This window comes from Neovison vison, chromosome X, assembly GCF_020171115.1.
Source record: "Neovison vison isolate M4711 chromosome X, ASM_NN_V1, whole genome shotgun sequence".
NCBI classification, from domain to species: Eukaryota; Metazoa; Chordata; class Mammalia; order Carnivora; family Mustelidae; genus Neogale; species Neogale vison.
Genome location: NC_058105.1, coordinates 74,348,224 through 74,361,032, shown reverse-complemented (window position 1 = coordinate 74,361,032; position 12,809 = coordinate 74,348,224). Strand labels below are relative to the sequence as shown.

The 12,809-nt window shown below is 42.5% G+C and overlaps 1 protein-coding gene across 1 annotated transcript in view; it reads left to right on the top strand.

Annotated features, from left to right (window-relative positions):
• AR (androgen receptor) overlaps positions 1-11,973 on the top strand; it is a 217,631-nt gene extending 205,658 nt beyond the window's left edge. The window contains exons 6-8 of the mRNA XM_044234492.1: positions 3,490-3,620; positions 4,499-4,656; positions 5,301-11,973. Coding sequence (XP_044090427.1) covers positions 3,490-3,620; positions 4,499-4,656; positions 5,301-5,456 — 445 coding nt within the window. The 3' untranslated portion in view covers positions 5,457-11,973. The remainder of the gene's footprint in view (positions 1-3,489; positions 3,621-4,498; positions 4,657-5,300) is intronic.
• Positions 11,974-12,809: the final 836 nt, after the last annotated feature.

Genomic DNA, 12,809 nt, shown 5'->3' with positions numbered 1-12,809 from the left:
CTCTGTCTGTTAAATAAATAAATGAAATTTTAAAAAAGAAAAAAATAAATAAATAAAAAGAGCACTTGATGTAATGAGCACTGGGTGTTATATGCAACTGATGAAGTGCTGAACTCTACTTTTGAAACTAATAATACACTATACGTTAATTAGTTGAATTTAAATAATTTTTTTTAATTTTTTTAAATTAGTAAATAAATAAATAAAAATAAAAACTAAAAGCAGGCTTAATTAATCCTTGTCCTGCCCACCAGCTCTATTTATGCTTCGTGACTTTGGCCTAGGGCTCAGATTTTGGAATTACACTAATCTTAACTAAAATCTCTATTCTGTAATTTCCTACAACACTGTCTTCGGGCAAGACGTGACTTCTGTGACTTTCAATTTCCTTATTTGTTAATATAAATCAATTTCTTAAATGGTTTGTTATGATGACAAAAATGGGAGATAAGAGATGTGAAATGCCTGACCCATGATAGGCAAGAAATAAAAAAGAAGTACCTTTCTGATCTTCTTTCCCTAATAGTGTTAATCTTCTCTATGTCTGCTGTTTGAGATCCCCTGATAGCACTGTGACTGGAGCTGGCCAAAAAAGTCTCCCCAAGGACCTTGAGCTAATCTCACCACAGAAAATCCTTTTGGTCAGGGCAGGAACTGACCTTCCTTCCCCTCCAGCCCTCTAACCCGGGAAGAGCCTTAAAATAAAATGTACAGGCTACTGGTTCCTTCCAGTATAACAGGGCCATATGGGGGAAAATGATTATCCCCAGCTGCCCTCTTCCAACCCAGCTAACCCTGGTAGCCAGGAGCTAAGAATAACCATTGGGCTTTTGGCACAACCTGCTTTATGGTTTCCAGATCTGCTATGATGCCATCTTCTAGAGCAGGCCTTTAAAAGCCTCTTCCTGTGTATCTCTCACCCATACCCTTCTGCTGCCCTCCAGTGATTGAATTAACATGCTGGGCACCTGCACCACCCTCCCCATCCAGAGTCCAAAGACCCTTGAATCTTTGCAAGTTGATAATCTTTGTTTTCTAAATCCCCATTCCCTTTTCTGCCTCTGTGTAAGTAATGTGGCACTCCTTCTCAGCTTTCTGGGCCACTCCCATGTATCTCTTCTGAAGGCACCGTGGGACTCCCAAAATGGGCAGGGTCCTAGACCCATTGAGCCCCAGAGCTCCTGAAACAACAGTGCCCTCCCTTCCTCTTGTAGGAACCACTGTGTTAAAGCTCTAGAAACATCTGAACCAATGTTTCTCAACAGAGATGCTGGTGACATTTTCAGAGGAATCATTTTTCATTGTATAGGATGTTCTTGTATATTGAAATATGTTTATGTTTAACATGCCTGCACCTGCCTACTAAATACCAATAAGATCTCTGTCTCTGTAACAGGCCAAACTTACATCTAGCACCATATATCTAGCACCCACCAGCGAGGTAGTACCCTCCAGTACCAGGCACTAATTGTTGCCAGCCTCCTCAAGATACTAATATATGGAGACTGAAGCCCAAAAATTGAGAGAGTGACTCTGAGCCAACCCATTTCCTGATCTCTCTCATAACAAGCCCTGTCATTAGCCCTGCTTTATTCTCTCCTCCCCCCTTCTTTTTGGAGAACACATGTTGTGAGGGTAATGGGCTTAGACCCCAGCTGTATGACCTTGAATAAACTGCCTAACTTCTCTGAACCTCAGTCTTCCCATCTTAGAATGATGAATAGTATTATAATGGCACCTTCCTACATGTCATTTATTGAACACTTACTATGTGCCAAGCACAGTGCTCAGTGTTTTCTAACTAGTATCTCTTCTGTTACCATTCTCTTTTATTCTAACCTACCTCTGCTCTCTTCCTGAATTCCATTCCTGCCCCCTTGTCTTCTGCCTTTCACTCTCTTCTCCCTTTCCTTCCCATTAACTATCTCCCTACTCTTTTTGTCCTTTCTCCCTCTTGTTCCCTTCCCCTCTGAATTCCTTCTCTTGTATTTCCCTTTTTCTCCTCTCTTTTCCCCACATTTCTCTGTCGTTGGCACTTGCAGCAGTATTACATCAATCCTCCATATCAGGACCATGATTTCAATGGTAAAAAGACTGGTGTTATCAACAGAGATTTGGAAGTACAATAGACTGGAGCTGGATCATGTCTGATGGTCAGCAGATCTTATTCAAAAATTCTCTAGGTTGAAAGACCTTGAAACAACACTGCCTTGGTCAGTTGACTTGTGATACTATCTTAAACACTTCCTCTTTCTAGCTGGTCTCCAGCCTGAATTGAATCTACCACCTGTCCCCCTTCACTTTTTCTCCAGGGCAGCCAAGATCTCTCTGAGATAGGGTGCTGGGCTTCCACCCGACCAGTATCAGACCTGCTTAGCCATGGAGAAGGCTAGTGGTTTGAGGACCAAGGTATCAAACCACAGCCATCAAGTCTAATCTAAGTCTTTTTCCTCACCTCTTAAGTGGGTGTTAAATTACCTTTCCTTTCTCCACAACATACAAGATCATTTTCTCTCTCTCTCTCTCTCTCTCTCTCTCACACACACACACACACACACACACACACACACGTTATTTCTGAAGTGCTGAAAGCCAGGAAAACCAACTAGCAAGAAGATGCTGGATCTTCCTAGAGGCCTGCGATTGCCATGGATAGTCATAGAACAGAGAGGTTGTTCCCTTTGAGAAACTGTTCAAGCCTTGGCCACTTCCTTATTTAATTTATAGGTGGTAATGTGATGATCTCTTGACAAGTCACTATAGTAAAAACAGCTCACATGTGTTTACAACTCTCAAACTGTTATAAGGAACCACCATTATTTGAGGGAGCAGGCTCCCCTTCGAGGTACATTTAGGTTGGACATTTGGAAACACTTCCTGGCTAATTTGATAAACATTGGAACTCACTTTGTGAAGGGACAGTGGGGAATCTCCTTCCCAGGATTTTTTTTTAAGTGACAAAATTTCTAGGAAAAGGAATGGAATTTATGCCAAGAGATAGGGGAATTGACAGGATAAATTACTGTGGTCACTGGGAAATCCTGGTGTCCTTACATTAGGGGTTGATATCTAAATCTTGTCTCCTAGAAATACTCTGTGTTGGGATGCCTGGGAGGCAGGTTTCTGGCTTTGGTTGTAGGTGGGATATTAAAACTGTAGTCGGGGAGACCATGTGCCTGGCCCACTGTGTTCATTTGGTTAGGCTTTCCTGTCTCTGTCTCAGGAAACAGAGAGACAGAGGGACTGGGAAATTCCATCTGCTAACCCATATCCTGACCAGGGAAGATGAGTAGTTACGAGGATGTCGGGATTTGGGGTGGGTGGGTGGACAAAAACAACCTCGTTCCTTGTCAGTGAAGTACCAGCAAGAGAAACAACGAGCTCTTCTTGGAGAACCTGTGGAGGGAAGGGAAACCAAAGACATTCCCTCTGAGCTTATTGTTAAGCCTTCCCTTACTCCTTTCCTTTCGCCATCTGTTTCCTCTACAGATACCGTATGCACAAGTCCCGGATGTACAGCCAGTGTGTCCGAATGAGGCACCTCTCTCAAGAATTTGGATGGCTCCAGATCACCCCCCAGGAATTTTTGTGCATGAAGGCACTGCTGCTGTTCAGCATTAGTAAGTGCCTGGAGAGACAAAAAAAAAAAAAAAAAAAATGCCGCTGGGGTCATAGGGGCTCAGAAGGGAACTACTTTTTCCATTGAAGATTTATAAAGGAAAAGCCAGCTCCTAGGCATTTCCCTTCTTCATTCACCCTCCCTCTTCCGCTCTCTCTTAGCATCCTATTTTTTTTTTTCCTACCAGGTATGAATTTCATGCCTATAGACTATTTTCTTTGCTAGAAGTCAATCTCTTTTAGATCCCCAGCTACCTCCAGTCTCTCTTTGGAACAAGGCTTTTGTGGCTGGCTGTAACAGGTCTCTGAACTTTTCCATAGCTTCTACCACAGAAACAGGCAAAGACTACATTATATTTGTTGCAGAGAGAAGGGATTGCCTCCTGGAAAGAATTTCCTCTTCTGCCAATAGTAGGAAGTCTGTGTAAGCAACTCAGATAGGGCTTATTAGGCAGCCAAGTAAACTTTCTTTAATGTCTCTTCTAAGCAGAGTACTGTCTTAGCCCCCATGAAGGAAAAAGGAAGCCAAATTTGATACTCAAAACTGTATATTTTAATTGTCTAAATCAGAGCTGGACTGTGACAATGTAAAACCACCAGTCCTAAAAAATGTATAGACGAGAAGACTAGAAAAGGGAAAGGCTCAGTAAATTTTATTTACTCCATGCCCTTCAAATTGTGTCCAGTTAGCCTTTTGTCTAGAACTTCCTGGCAGGCTGAAGGACCCAGGCATACAGACTTCAAATGACAGGAAACTGAGTAAATGGTTCCCTCCTATGGGGGTGGGGGTCAAGTTTGTGGTCAGAAAACTTGATGCTTTGTCTAATGCTCCTTTGTGGGCATGCTTCTCCTCCCCCATTCTGTCTTCACCCCACATCAGTTCCAGTGGATGGGCTGAAAAATCAAAAATTCTTTGATGAACTTCGAATGAACTACATCAAGGAACTTGATCGTATCATTGCTTGCAAGAGAAAAAATCCCACATCCTGCTCAAGGCGCTTCTATCAGCTCACCAAGCTCCTGGACTCTGTGCAACCTGTAAGCAAATGATGAAGGGTGCTTCATCAGGGAGAAGCAACTTGATAGAGCTAAGTGATCATATGCTCCTCTAAGATCTGGCACCACCTGTTGGGAGTTGCTTCCATTCTCCTCTGGCTTTAAGAGTGGTCCAGAGAGAAAATGCAATGGAGAAGAAAGGAACATGGGTCACATTGTCCCTGGGTGTTATGAAAGAGGTGGAGGAGTTGAGAACAGGGCAGTTGGGACTCAGGGTAAGGGCCTTAGAACAGATAAGCTCTCCAGGCAGACAGAACAGACCTGAATGTTTTTCCCCTGCTCCCTTGAATTATGTCTGTGTATTTGTGCACATGTGCGTGTGTAGATTTGTGTGTGAGGAAGAGAATGTGTGTGTGAGTGTGCACATGTGTGCATTCACGTGCATGTGCTTGGGAAGAGGAACACACGGTCCTGAGTCAGAGAGCTTGCAATCGTGTAGGAGATCAGTTGGGAGCCCTCAGTAACTCCCTGGAGATCATTTAGTGTACATGTGTGCGAACACACACACACACACAGGGAGGACAAAGGACAGGGAAGGAGGAAGAAATCAGAGGTGGGGGTAAGAGCCTGACAGAAGCCAGCTCCTTGTTAAGCCTGTTTTCTCCCTCTTATTGCTCCCCCTACAGATTGCACGAGAGCTGCATCAGTTCACTTTTGACCTGCTAATCAAGTCCCACATGGTGAGCGTGGACTTTCCAGAAATGATGGCAGAAATCATCTCTGTGCAAGTGCCCAAGATTCTTTCTGGGAAAGTCAAGCCCATCTATTTCCACACACAGTGAAGCTTTGGAAGCACCCATTTTCTCACCCCACCCCACTCCCCTTTTCAGATATCTTCTGCCTGTTATAACTCTGCACTACTTCTCTGCAGTGCCTTGGGGAATTTCCTCTTTTGATGTACCGTCTATCATGAAGATGTTCCTGAGTTCTATTTGCTGCACTTTTCCCCCTCTTTTCCTCCTTTCTCTTTTTTTCCCTTCCTATCTGACCCTCCCATGGCACTTTCAGACTCTGCTCCCCGCCATGGCTCTTATCTGTGTTTTGAATGGTGTTGTATTTCTTTAAATCTGTGATGATCCTCATGTGGCCCAGTGTCAAGTTGTGCTTGTTTATAGCACTGCACTGTGTGCCAGCCACACAAACGTTTACTCACCTAATGCCACGGGAAGTTTAGAGAGCTGAGTATCTGGGAAAACAAAACAAACAACCCCCCTAAAACCAAAAGTCCTGTAGGGTTTTTTCCTCTTAAAAAATATAAAACAAACAGAATCTCCCCCCACCCCCCAAAAGGCCAACAGTGACTAGAATAAGGTGAAAATTGTAAGCCCATGGAGAGTCACTGCTTTTTATTTTTCCAAGTTTAGCCTCCCTGGGAGACTTTATTTTCTGCCAATGGCTATTGCCATTAGAGGGCAGGATGACCCCAGAGATGAGTTAGGAGGGAGGAGACAGATTTAAGAGAGGACAAAGAGGACAGATGGATCACCAGTACCTGCCCACAGCCTTGGCCTCTGATGGCTAGACTCTTAACTGCAGTGCAAATCATTGTACTGAAAATGTGCTTCTTGTTTGAAAATGTGTCTGCATGTGAACGCCTCCCCTCCAGCCAGTCCTTTTTCTCACCCTCTGCCTCCACCCTCAAATTGACTTTCAATAAGCTTTTCTAAGAGCTTTGAACTGAATGTTCTCTTCAGCCAAAACTTGGCCACTTCCACTGAAGAGTCAGACTAATAAGAAGGAAAGGAGAGATCTGACCCTTTGGAAGGCCCTATCCAGAGCCAGGTCTGCTTTCCCATTTGTTCAGGGAAGAGGCTGGGGCCAGAGTAAGGGGAAAAAGAATCAGTGGGTTGGTTGGTTGGTTGGTTGTTTTCCTGCTTAGGGCGTTGAAGAGCTGATCACTCTTTGCCCTTATCTTTAAAAGACCTGAATGTTTTTTGCCTGACTCCATGCAGCTGCAAGCTCCCTCTTACCCTCTCTTCAGTGTTTTGTGGGCCTGGACTTCACCAGACTATATGACAGCCATGGTGGTGATGTTTGTCCATTTATTTGGGCATGTTAACAGACTCTCTGCTAAGAGCTATTACCACCAAGAAGGCTAGCAAGCCAGCAGTTTTGACATCTATCTCTAGATGCCACTAAGCTCAAAGACTACTTACCAAATGTCTTTCACCAACTATCAGATCTCTGAAGCCCTTGGACAAACTGGAAAGAAGACATTGATGGGACTGGACAAGCTGGGAATCTTGCCCTTGTCCCCTAGAGATGACACCTTCCCACCAAGTGGAAAAATACCTACTTCTTCCTTCAGAGCAGCTAAAGGGGGCTATGCAGGTCAGGGTTAAAGAGAAAACTCAATTACCAGGGTGAGAAGAATGAAGGCACTAGAACCAGAAACCCTGTAAATGCTGTCCTTGCCACCCAGCATTTCCACCTGCAGAAGTCATGGGAAGAATAGAGAAGAAACTAAGAGGAGACTAACTACTAAGTTAAAGTCTTCAAAGGCAAAATCTAAAGCCAGATGGGCACCATCTGGTTGGTTTACTCATCATCCTCCTCTGCTGCTGATCCTGGGTTCTGACATCGGCCATACTCACTCAGAGACCCCACCTTTTTTGCTGCCTCGCAGCCAGAGGGAAGCTGAAACATTTATACTATAGAACCATGACCTCCTTTGGAAAGGTCTGGTTTGTGTGGCTCCAGTGGGCTGCCATCCATGAACTCAGGGTGTGCTCCTGGGACACTGGTTTCATATGGTCCTTTGGCACACCTCTCTTTTGCTGACTTTGTCCCCCAGTCCTGAGTTCAGGGGGAATGTCTGCCTACTTTCTCATCTTGGCAACTGCCTCCTTATTTAGCTCTTATATTCATCTGCTAAATTCAAGAAATTAGGGGCCAGTTACCAAGCTGCCCATTTCAGTTGATTCACTCTACTTGTTGAGAGGACAGTTTCTGAGTGACATGCTATTATCTACATGTGTTTCCTTCCCTGATTTCTGTGTTGATATTAATAGCCAAATGAACTTGCAAAACAGCTTCTTTAAATAACAAGGGACAGGGAACCTAAGATGGGTGATATACCAATCCAAGACTGCTGGACAAAACTAAAATTGACAGGTTCTCTTTCTGGGATAGGATAGACAAATTCTGTTTTTTTTCATTAGGACATCATTTGGCTTATATAAGCTCACAAGATTACTTCTGGCTGTTTTAAACAGAAAAAAAATCCATCACTTTTCAGTTATGCTAGGTTATAGTTTAATAGTTCCTTTACATCTGTTTTAAAATTATTTTCATCTTTTATGGTACATCGACTTGATTATATCATTCTAATATCTCTCCTTGTAAATACTAGATGCTCTCCTTTTTATTTCTCTGACTACCAAATTTTTCACCTTTATGGATTTCCCAATTGTGACTCTTATCTTTATGAATATATATGTTTTGCATTTGTGAAAGCCAAAAATCAGTGAAACAGCAGTGTAGTTAAAAACAGCAACAACTAACTACTCTGAATTTCTGAATGGCAAGACTAGGGAAAAACAGCCTAAACAAGGCTTTAGGCCTAGTGTTTCTGTTAGGGTTTCAGTGAGTGAAGGAGATTTTAGTATGGCTTTGTTCTCCCACGGATAAAAGGGGGATTTTTTTTTTCTTTTAATCATTGATGTTCTTGCCAGTGTAATTGACAGAAGTCTCATTTTGCATGCACTCTGCTGTACAAACAGTTGATGTGGTTGGTACACTGTGCTTATCCGTGAAGGATCGGCCACCTAGACCCACTCACCTGGTGAGCTGAAAGATGAAGATCACTCACCAGACAAGTCGTGGTAACTACCTCCGAAGAGGTTTGCAGTGCTCAATGGGGATGGACTGAGGAACAGAAAACGAAGGAGCACCAGGGACAAGGCCCCATCTGTGCTAGACGACAGACAGCCACCAGAGTCACAAAGTCTGTGACCAAAGAAAAGAGTCCTGTGGGCTGTTTCAGCTCTTGATCAATGAGCAGCTCTCCCAGGCCTGGTCTCTGAGCTGAAACAGGGGTTGTGTTCTTTGTTCCATAACTTTTCTGTGCCACAGACAGTATCATTGTTCTTGAATAGTTCATTATTTTTCTAATGAGAATGTAATTTTTTGAAGGATTCTGTCATATATCTTTGAAAAAGAAAATCAGTAATTCACATATTTTTATGTATGTTCACTGGCACTAAAACAGAAAGGGTAAGAGCTTTTTTCTGTCCTTTGGATAGTTGCTGAGGTGGTTCCAGGTTGAGAAATAATGTGCTTATGCTAGAGTCCCTCTCTGTCCATATTCTACTTCTAAATACTTATAGGCTTATGTAGCAAGAAGTATTCTATTTACACTTAAACACAAAGTAGTTTCATCATCCACATGATAGTAACACTACACGAATGATCTAACTTTGAGATTTAAGTAACTTCTGTTTGTTTGTTTCATTAACCACAGCACAGATATGGTCTTGCCCTCTTTTCTCCTTTGATATTCTGCAGGGCTCAAAAGCCGAAGCCACTTCCCTCTACCCCTTTCCATCCCTGTGCCAGGGTTGCACTTCATGAGACTCTCCAGATAGCCCTGTAACCATCCCTGCATGGCTCTGGGGAGACAATAGGCTGACTACTAATTATCTTGTGCCAGTTGCCCAGGTGAGAAGGCACTAGGCCAAAAGAGCGGCCTTTGTGCTCAACCCCCTGTAAAGGGTTATGACAACCAGGAATGCTAAAGAACAGGATCAAATCCCAAACTTAAAGTCAAAATAAGCCATTTATCATGTGCATTTTCTTGTAAAAGGAAGTTTCTGCCCCTGTTGCCTTTTATAGGCAGGTCTGTTTCTCACCACTAATCTCTTTGAAAATCTTTGAAAGCAGTTAAAAAAAAAAGACAAAGAGATGAAAGCATCACATTATGTAGCCAAAGATTACACTGTATCTGCTAAGATACCAAAATTTAAGAGCAGGGAGGGAACAAGCATTAGTGCCTCTTTGGTGAACTACCCAAAGACAGACTAAAGGACTTTGTTGTTGACTGACTTATAAGAGTTTCATGGGTTTTCCCCCCAACAATATACATGCTTAGAAAAGTGGAAGACAATTTTGGAAAAACTGGGTTTATAGGTCCTTCACTATGTGATTTTATAAGCAGAACTAGCTTTCCTTTTCTCTAGTAGTCGCTGAGCAAATTCTTAAAGCTCCATTATTGCATGGTTGGAAATGGAGCTGTTGGCCACTGTGTTTGCTAGTGTCCATGTTTGCATATCTGAAGATGTGAAGCCCTTGATGAGAAGGGGAGCATTTAAAGGACTAGATTTTGCACTAAAGGGACAGCAGGCAGAAATATTCATTTCTGCACACTTTGGACGGCACAAAAAGTTCTCTTGGGTTTAAGGCAGAAGGTTGAAATATATTGTAAATGAGTATTTGTATCCATGTTTTGAAATTGAATTATATATGTATAGATATAAAGTGTTCTGATAGCTTTATCTTTCTCTGCACCTTTATATTTGGTTCCAGGTCATAACTGATACCATGTACTTGTGAGAGAGGCTACAGTTACATTTTGGAAACTCTCTCAGAATGGAAAAGATACCTGGGTTGATCAGATAACTAAGAGATCTCTGTCTCTATTGGGCCCTTACCAGTAGGCCTAACGGAGGAGCAGAGAAGGAAAAGACTAGGGTACATGATGTATTGCACTTTACTAGCCCAAGACAGATGAATGTTTAAAGGGTGGTGAAGACTAATTGGAATCAACTGGGATTTCCCACAGAGAAGGCCCAGACTTGGGGCCAAAGACCCACCCAAATGATTAACCGATGGACCCCTAATGGGACCTGAGGATTGGAAGAAAGAGAAACATTCTTTGTTCTTCACCATCCTTGTAAGAAAAAGGTAGTTTCCTGCACTTGGGAACCTGGAGCAAGTGCTCCATCTTTTACACAATCCACTCACCTATGATTGAGGTGCTTTTGCTACTGGGTGTCTGTGTGCTCTAATTTTGCTTTTGGATGTGTTCTGTAAAGATTTTGACAATGAAAATGTGTTTTTATCTGTCAAAAAAAATTGTCAGTGTACAAGAAGTTGTATCTCTATAGATGCAGGTCCATCTCTGCCCTTGGGTAGGGATGTTTTTCTTAATTAAGAAATTGACACTGGGGTCTGCTGCCCAGAGCCTCCCAACATCAAACCATTTCTAGGTGAAGGCAGAAAATTCCACATTAGTCACTCCTCGTCCTCAGATGCTTATGCTGAAGTAACAAACCATTTGGAATGTCCCTGCCCTCATAAATTAGTGATAAGTATTTAAATTTAGCAGATAGACTTTTAAAGGGAAAAACAACCTTGGACACAGTTTTGATTTATTCCCATTCGATTTAGCCAGAAAGTAGGTAGTATGCATTGATTGGTTACCAACCCCAATTCAGTATAAGAGGAGGCCTGATCCCTTTCCTTACCACACCTGTCTCTTAGCCTTTTATAGAATTAAATGAGAAGCTGTGGACTGAGTAGCCCTTGTAGCCTAAAACAGTCCCCACCTGCACTAATTCATGAGGTTGGCTGTTAGGCGCCTACAGATTCCACTGGCCACCCAAAACTGAAACACACATGTACCCCCAAAGGAAAGAAATTCCTAAAAAATTGCTGCTTCTCCTGTGGTGCCCTCCCTGGAGGCTGCTTTACATTTTGGGACTCTACCCTGTACTGCAGGCAGGCCAGGCCTGTAGTCTTTCCCAACCTTAGCCCTTGGTGCTAACTGTCCTGTAGTGAAGTGCCTGTGGGATTGTCCTATCTCATAAGTCACTCAGGTGCTGAGAGTAGCCACCATTGGCATAACCCAAGCTAAAAAAAAAAAAAAAAAAGAGAGAGAGAGAGACTTCTCACCATTCAATGACACCTTTCTGCTTTCCCCTAGACTGGGACATTAATTAGGGAGTGCCTCAGATGTGACATTGTTGTGCTGTCTTTGAGATTAATTTGGCGGCAAGAGGGAGCAGACAATGCAACCAGATGCAAGAATTAATTTTCAATGTTGAGGGAAAAATTAAGAAAAAAAGAAAGCATCATATAAAGATTTTTTTTAAGAAACATTAATTTTGCTTAAAACTTCTTTTGATTGGGCTTAAGTTCTTACAGCGGCACTTGGCCTCCACTGGGTAGCAGGACCAGCCCCAAGCACTAGTGCTCTGTTATTATTATTATTATTTTTTTTGTAATCTTGGAATCTTTTGTCGCTCTAAATACAATTAAAAATGGCAGAAACTTGTTTGTTGGAATACATGTGTGACTCTGGGTTTGTCTCTGTCTCTGCTTTCAGAAATGTCGTCCATTGTTTAAAATACTGGCTTGCTGGTCTGCCAGTTAAAACTTGGCCACGGCCCCTGTTGTGACTGCAGGCTCAAGTTATTGTTAACAAAGAAACTCAAGAAAAGCTGCTAATGTCCTCTTATCACCACTGTTAATTTGTTAAAACACAAAACCATCTAAAATTTCAGGGGAATGTCATCAGAGTTTTTTTAATTAGCTCTTTTATTAGCTGTCTTTATTGAAGTCAAGAGTTGGTATCATGCCCAGTGGCCTTTTATGCTATGTTGATTTTCACATATTTTAAAAAAAATCTTTGCACAGGGGTTATAAATTTGCCCTGTGTTGGCCCTAGCATAGGTTGTGCTGGGACCACCAAAATATCAAAGAGTCTGGGCTAAGAAAGCACAGACCCATTACAACCTCTCATCAAAAACCCTGAGCTTGTCAAACAGGGGAAGGACTCACAAAACCCAGCTGTTCACCCTCATTTTCATCCTTATGGGAACATAAACTGATTAGGAGCTTCACTGCCCAGTTCTTGCCAAGCTTCATAAAAAGAATGGGCATGTTCACATTCTTACTGTTTTTCGAGAGCCATATTGTCCTTGACCACCTTTTCTTTGAGATTTTCAAAGGTTTAGGCAAAATGGCCTCTTGTCTCTTCCAAGTTTGGATACCAAATGAGATCCCAAGTTGAATTTCTGAGCTTAACATACAGACCATCAATGAGGTGTGACAGATACCTTAAGGAATAATATGAAAGCTCTCTTTGCCTCACTGTCTTCACCTGTAATGGGCTGTCACAATGTCTCTCTCCTCTC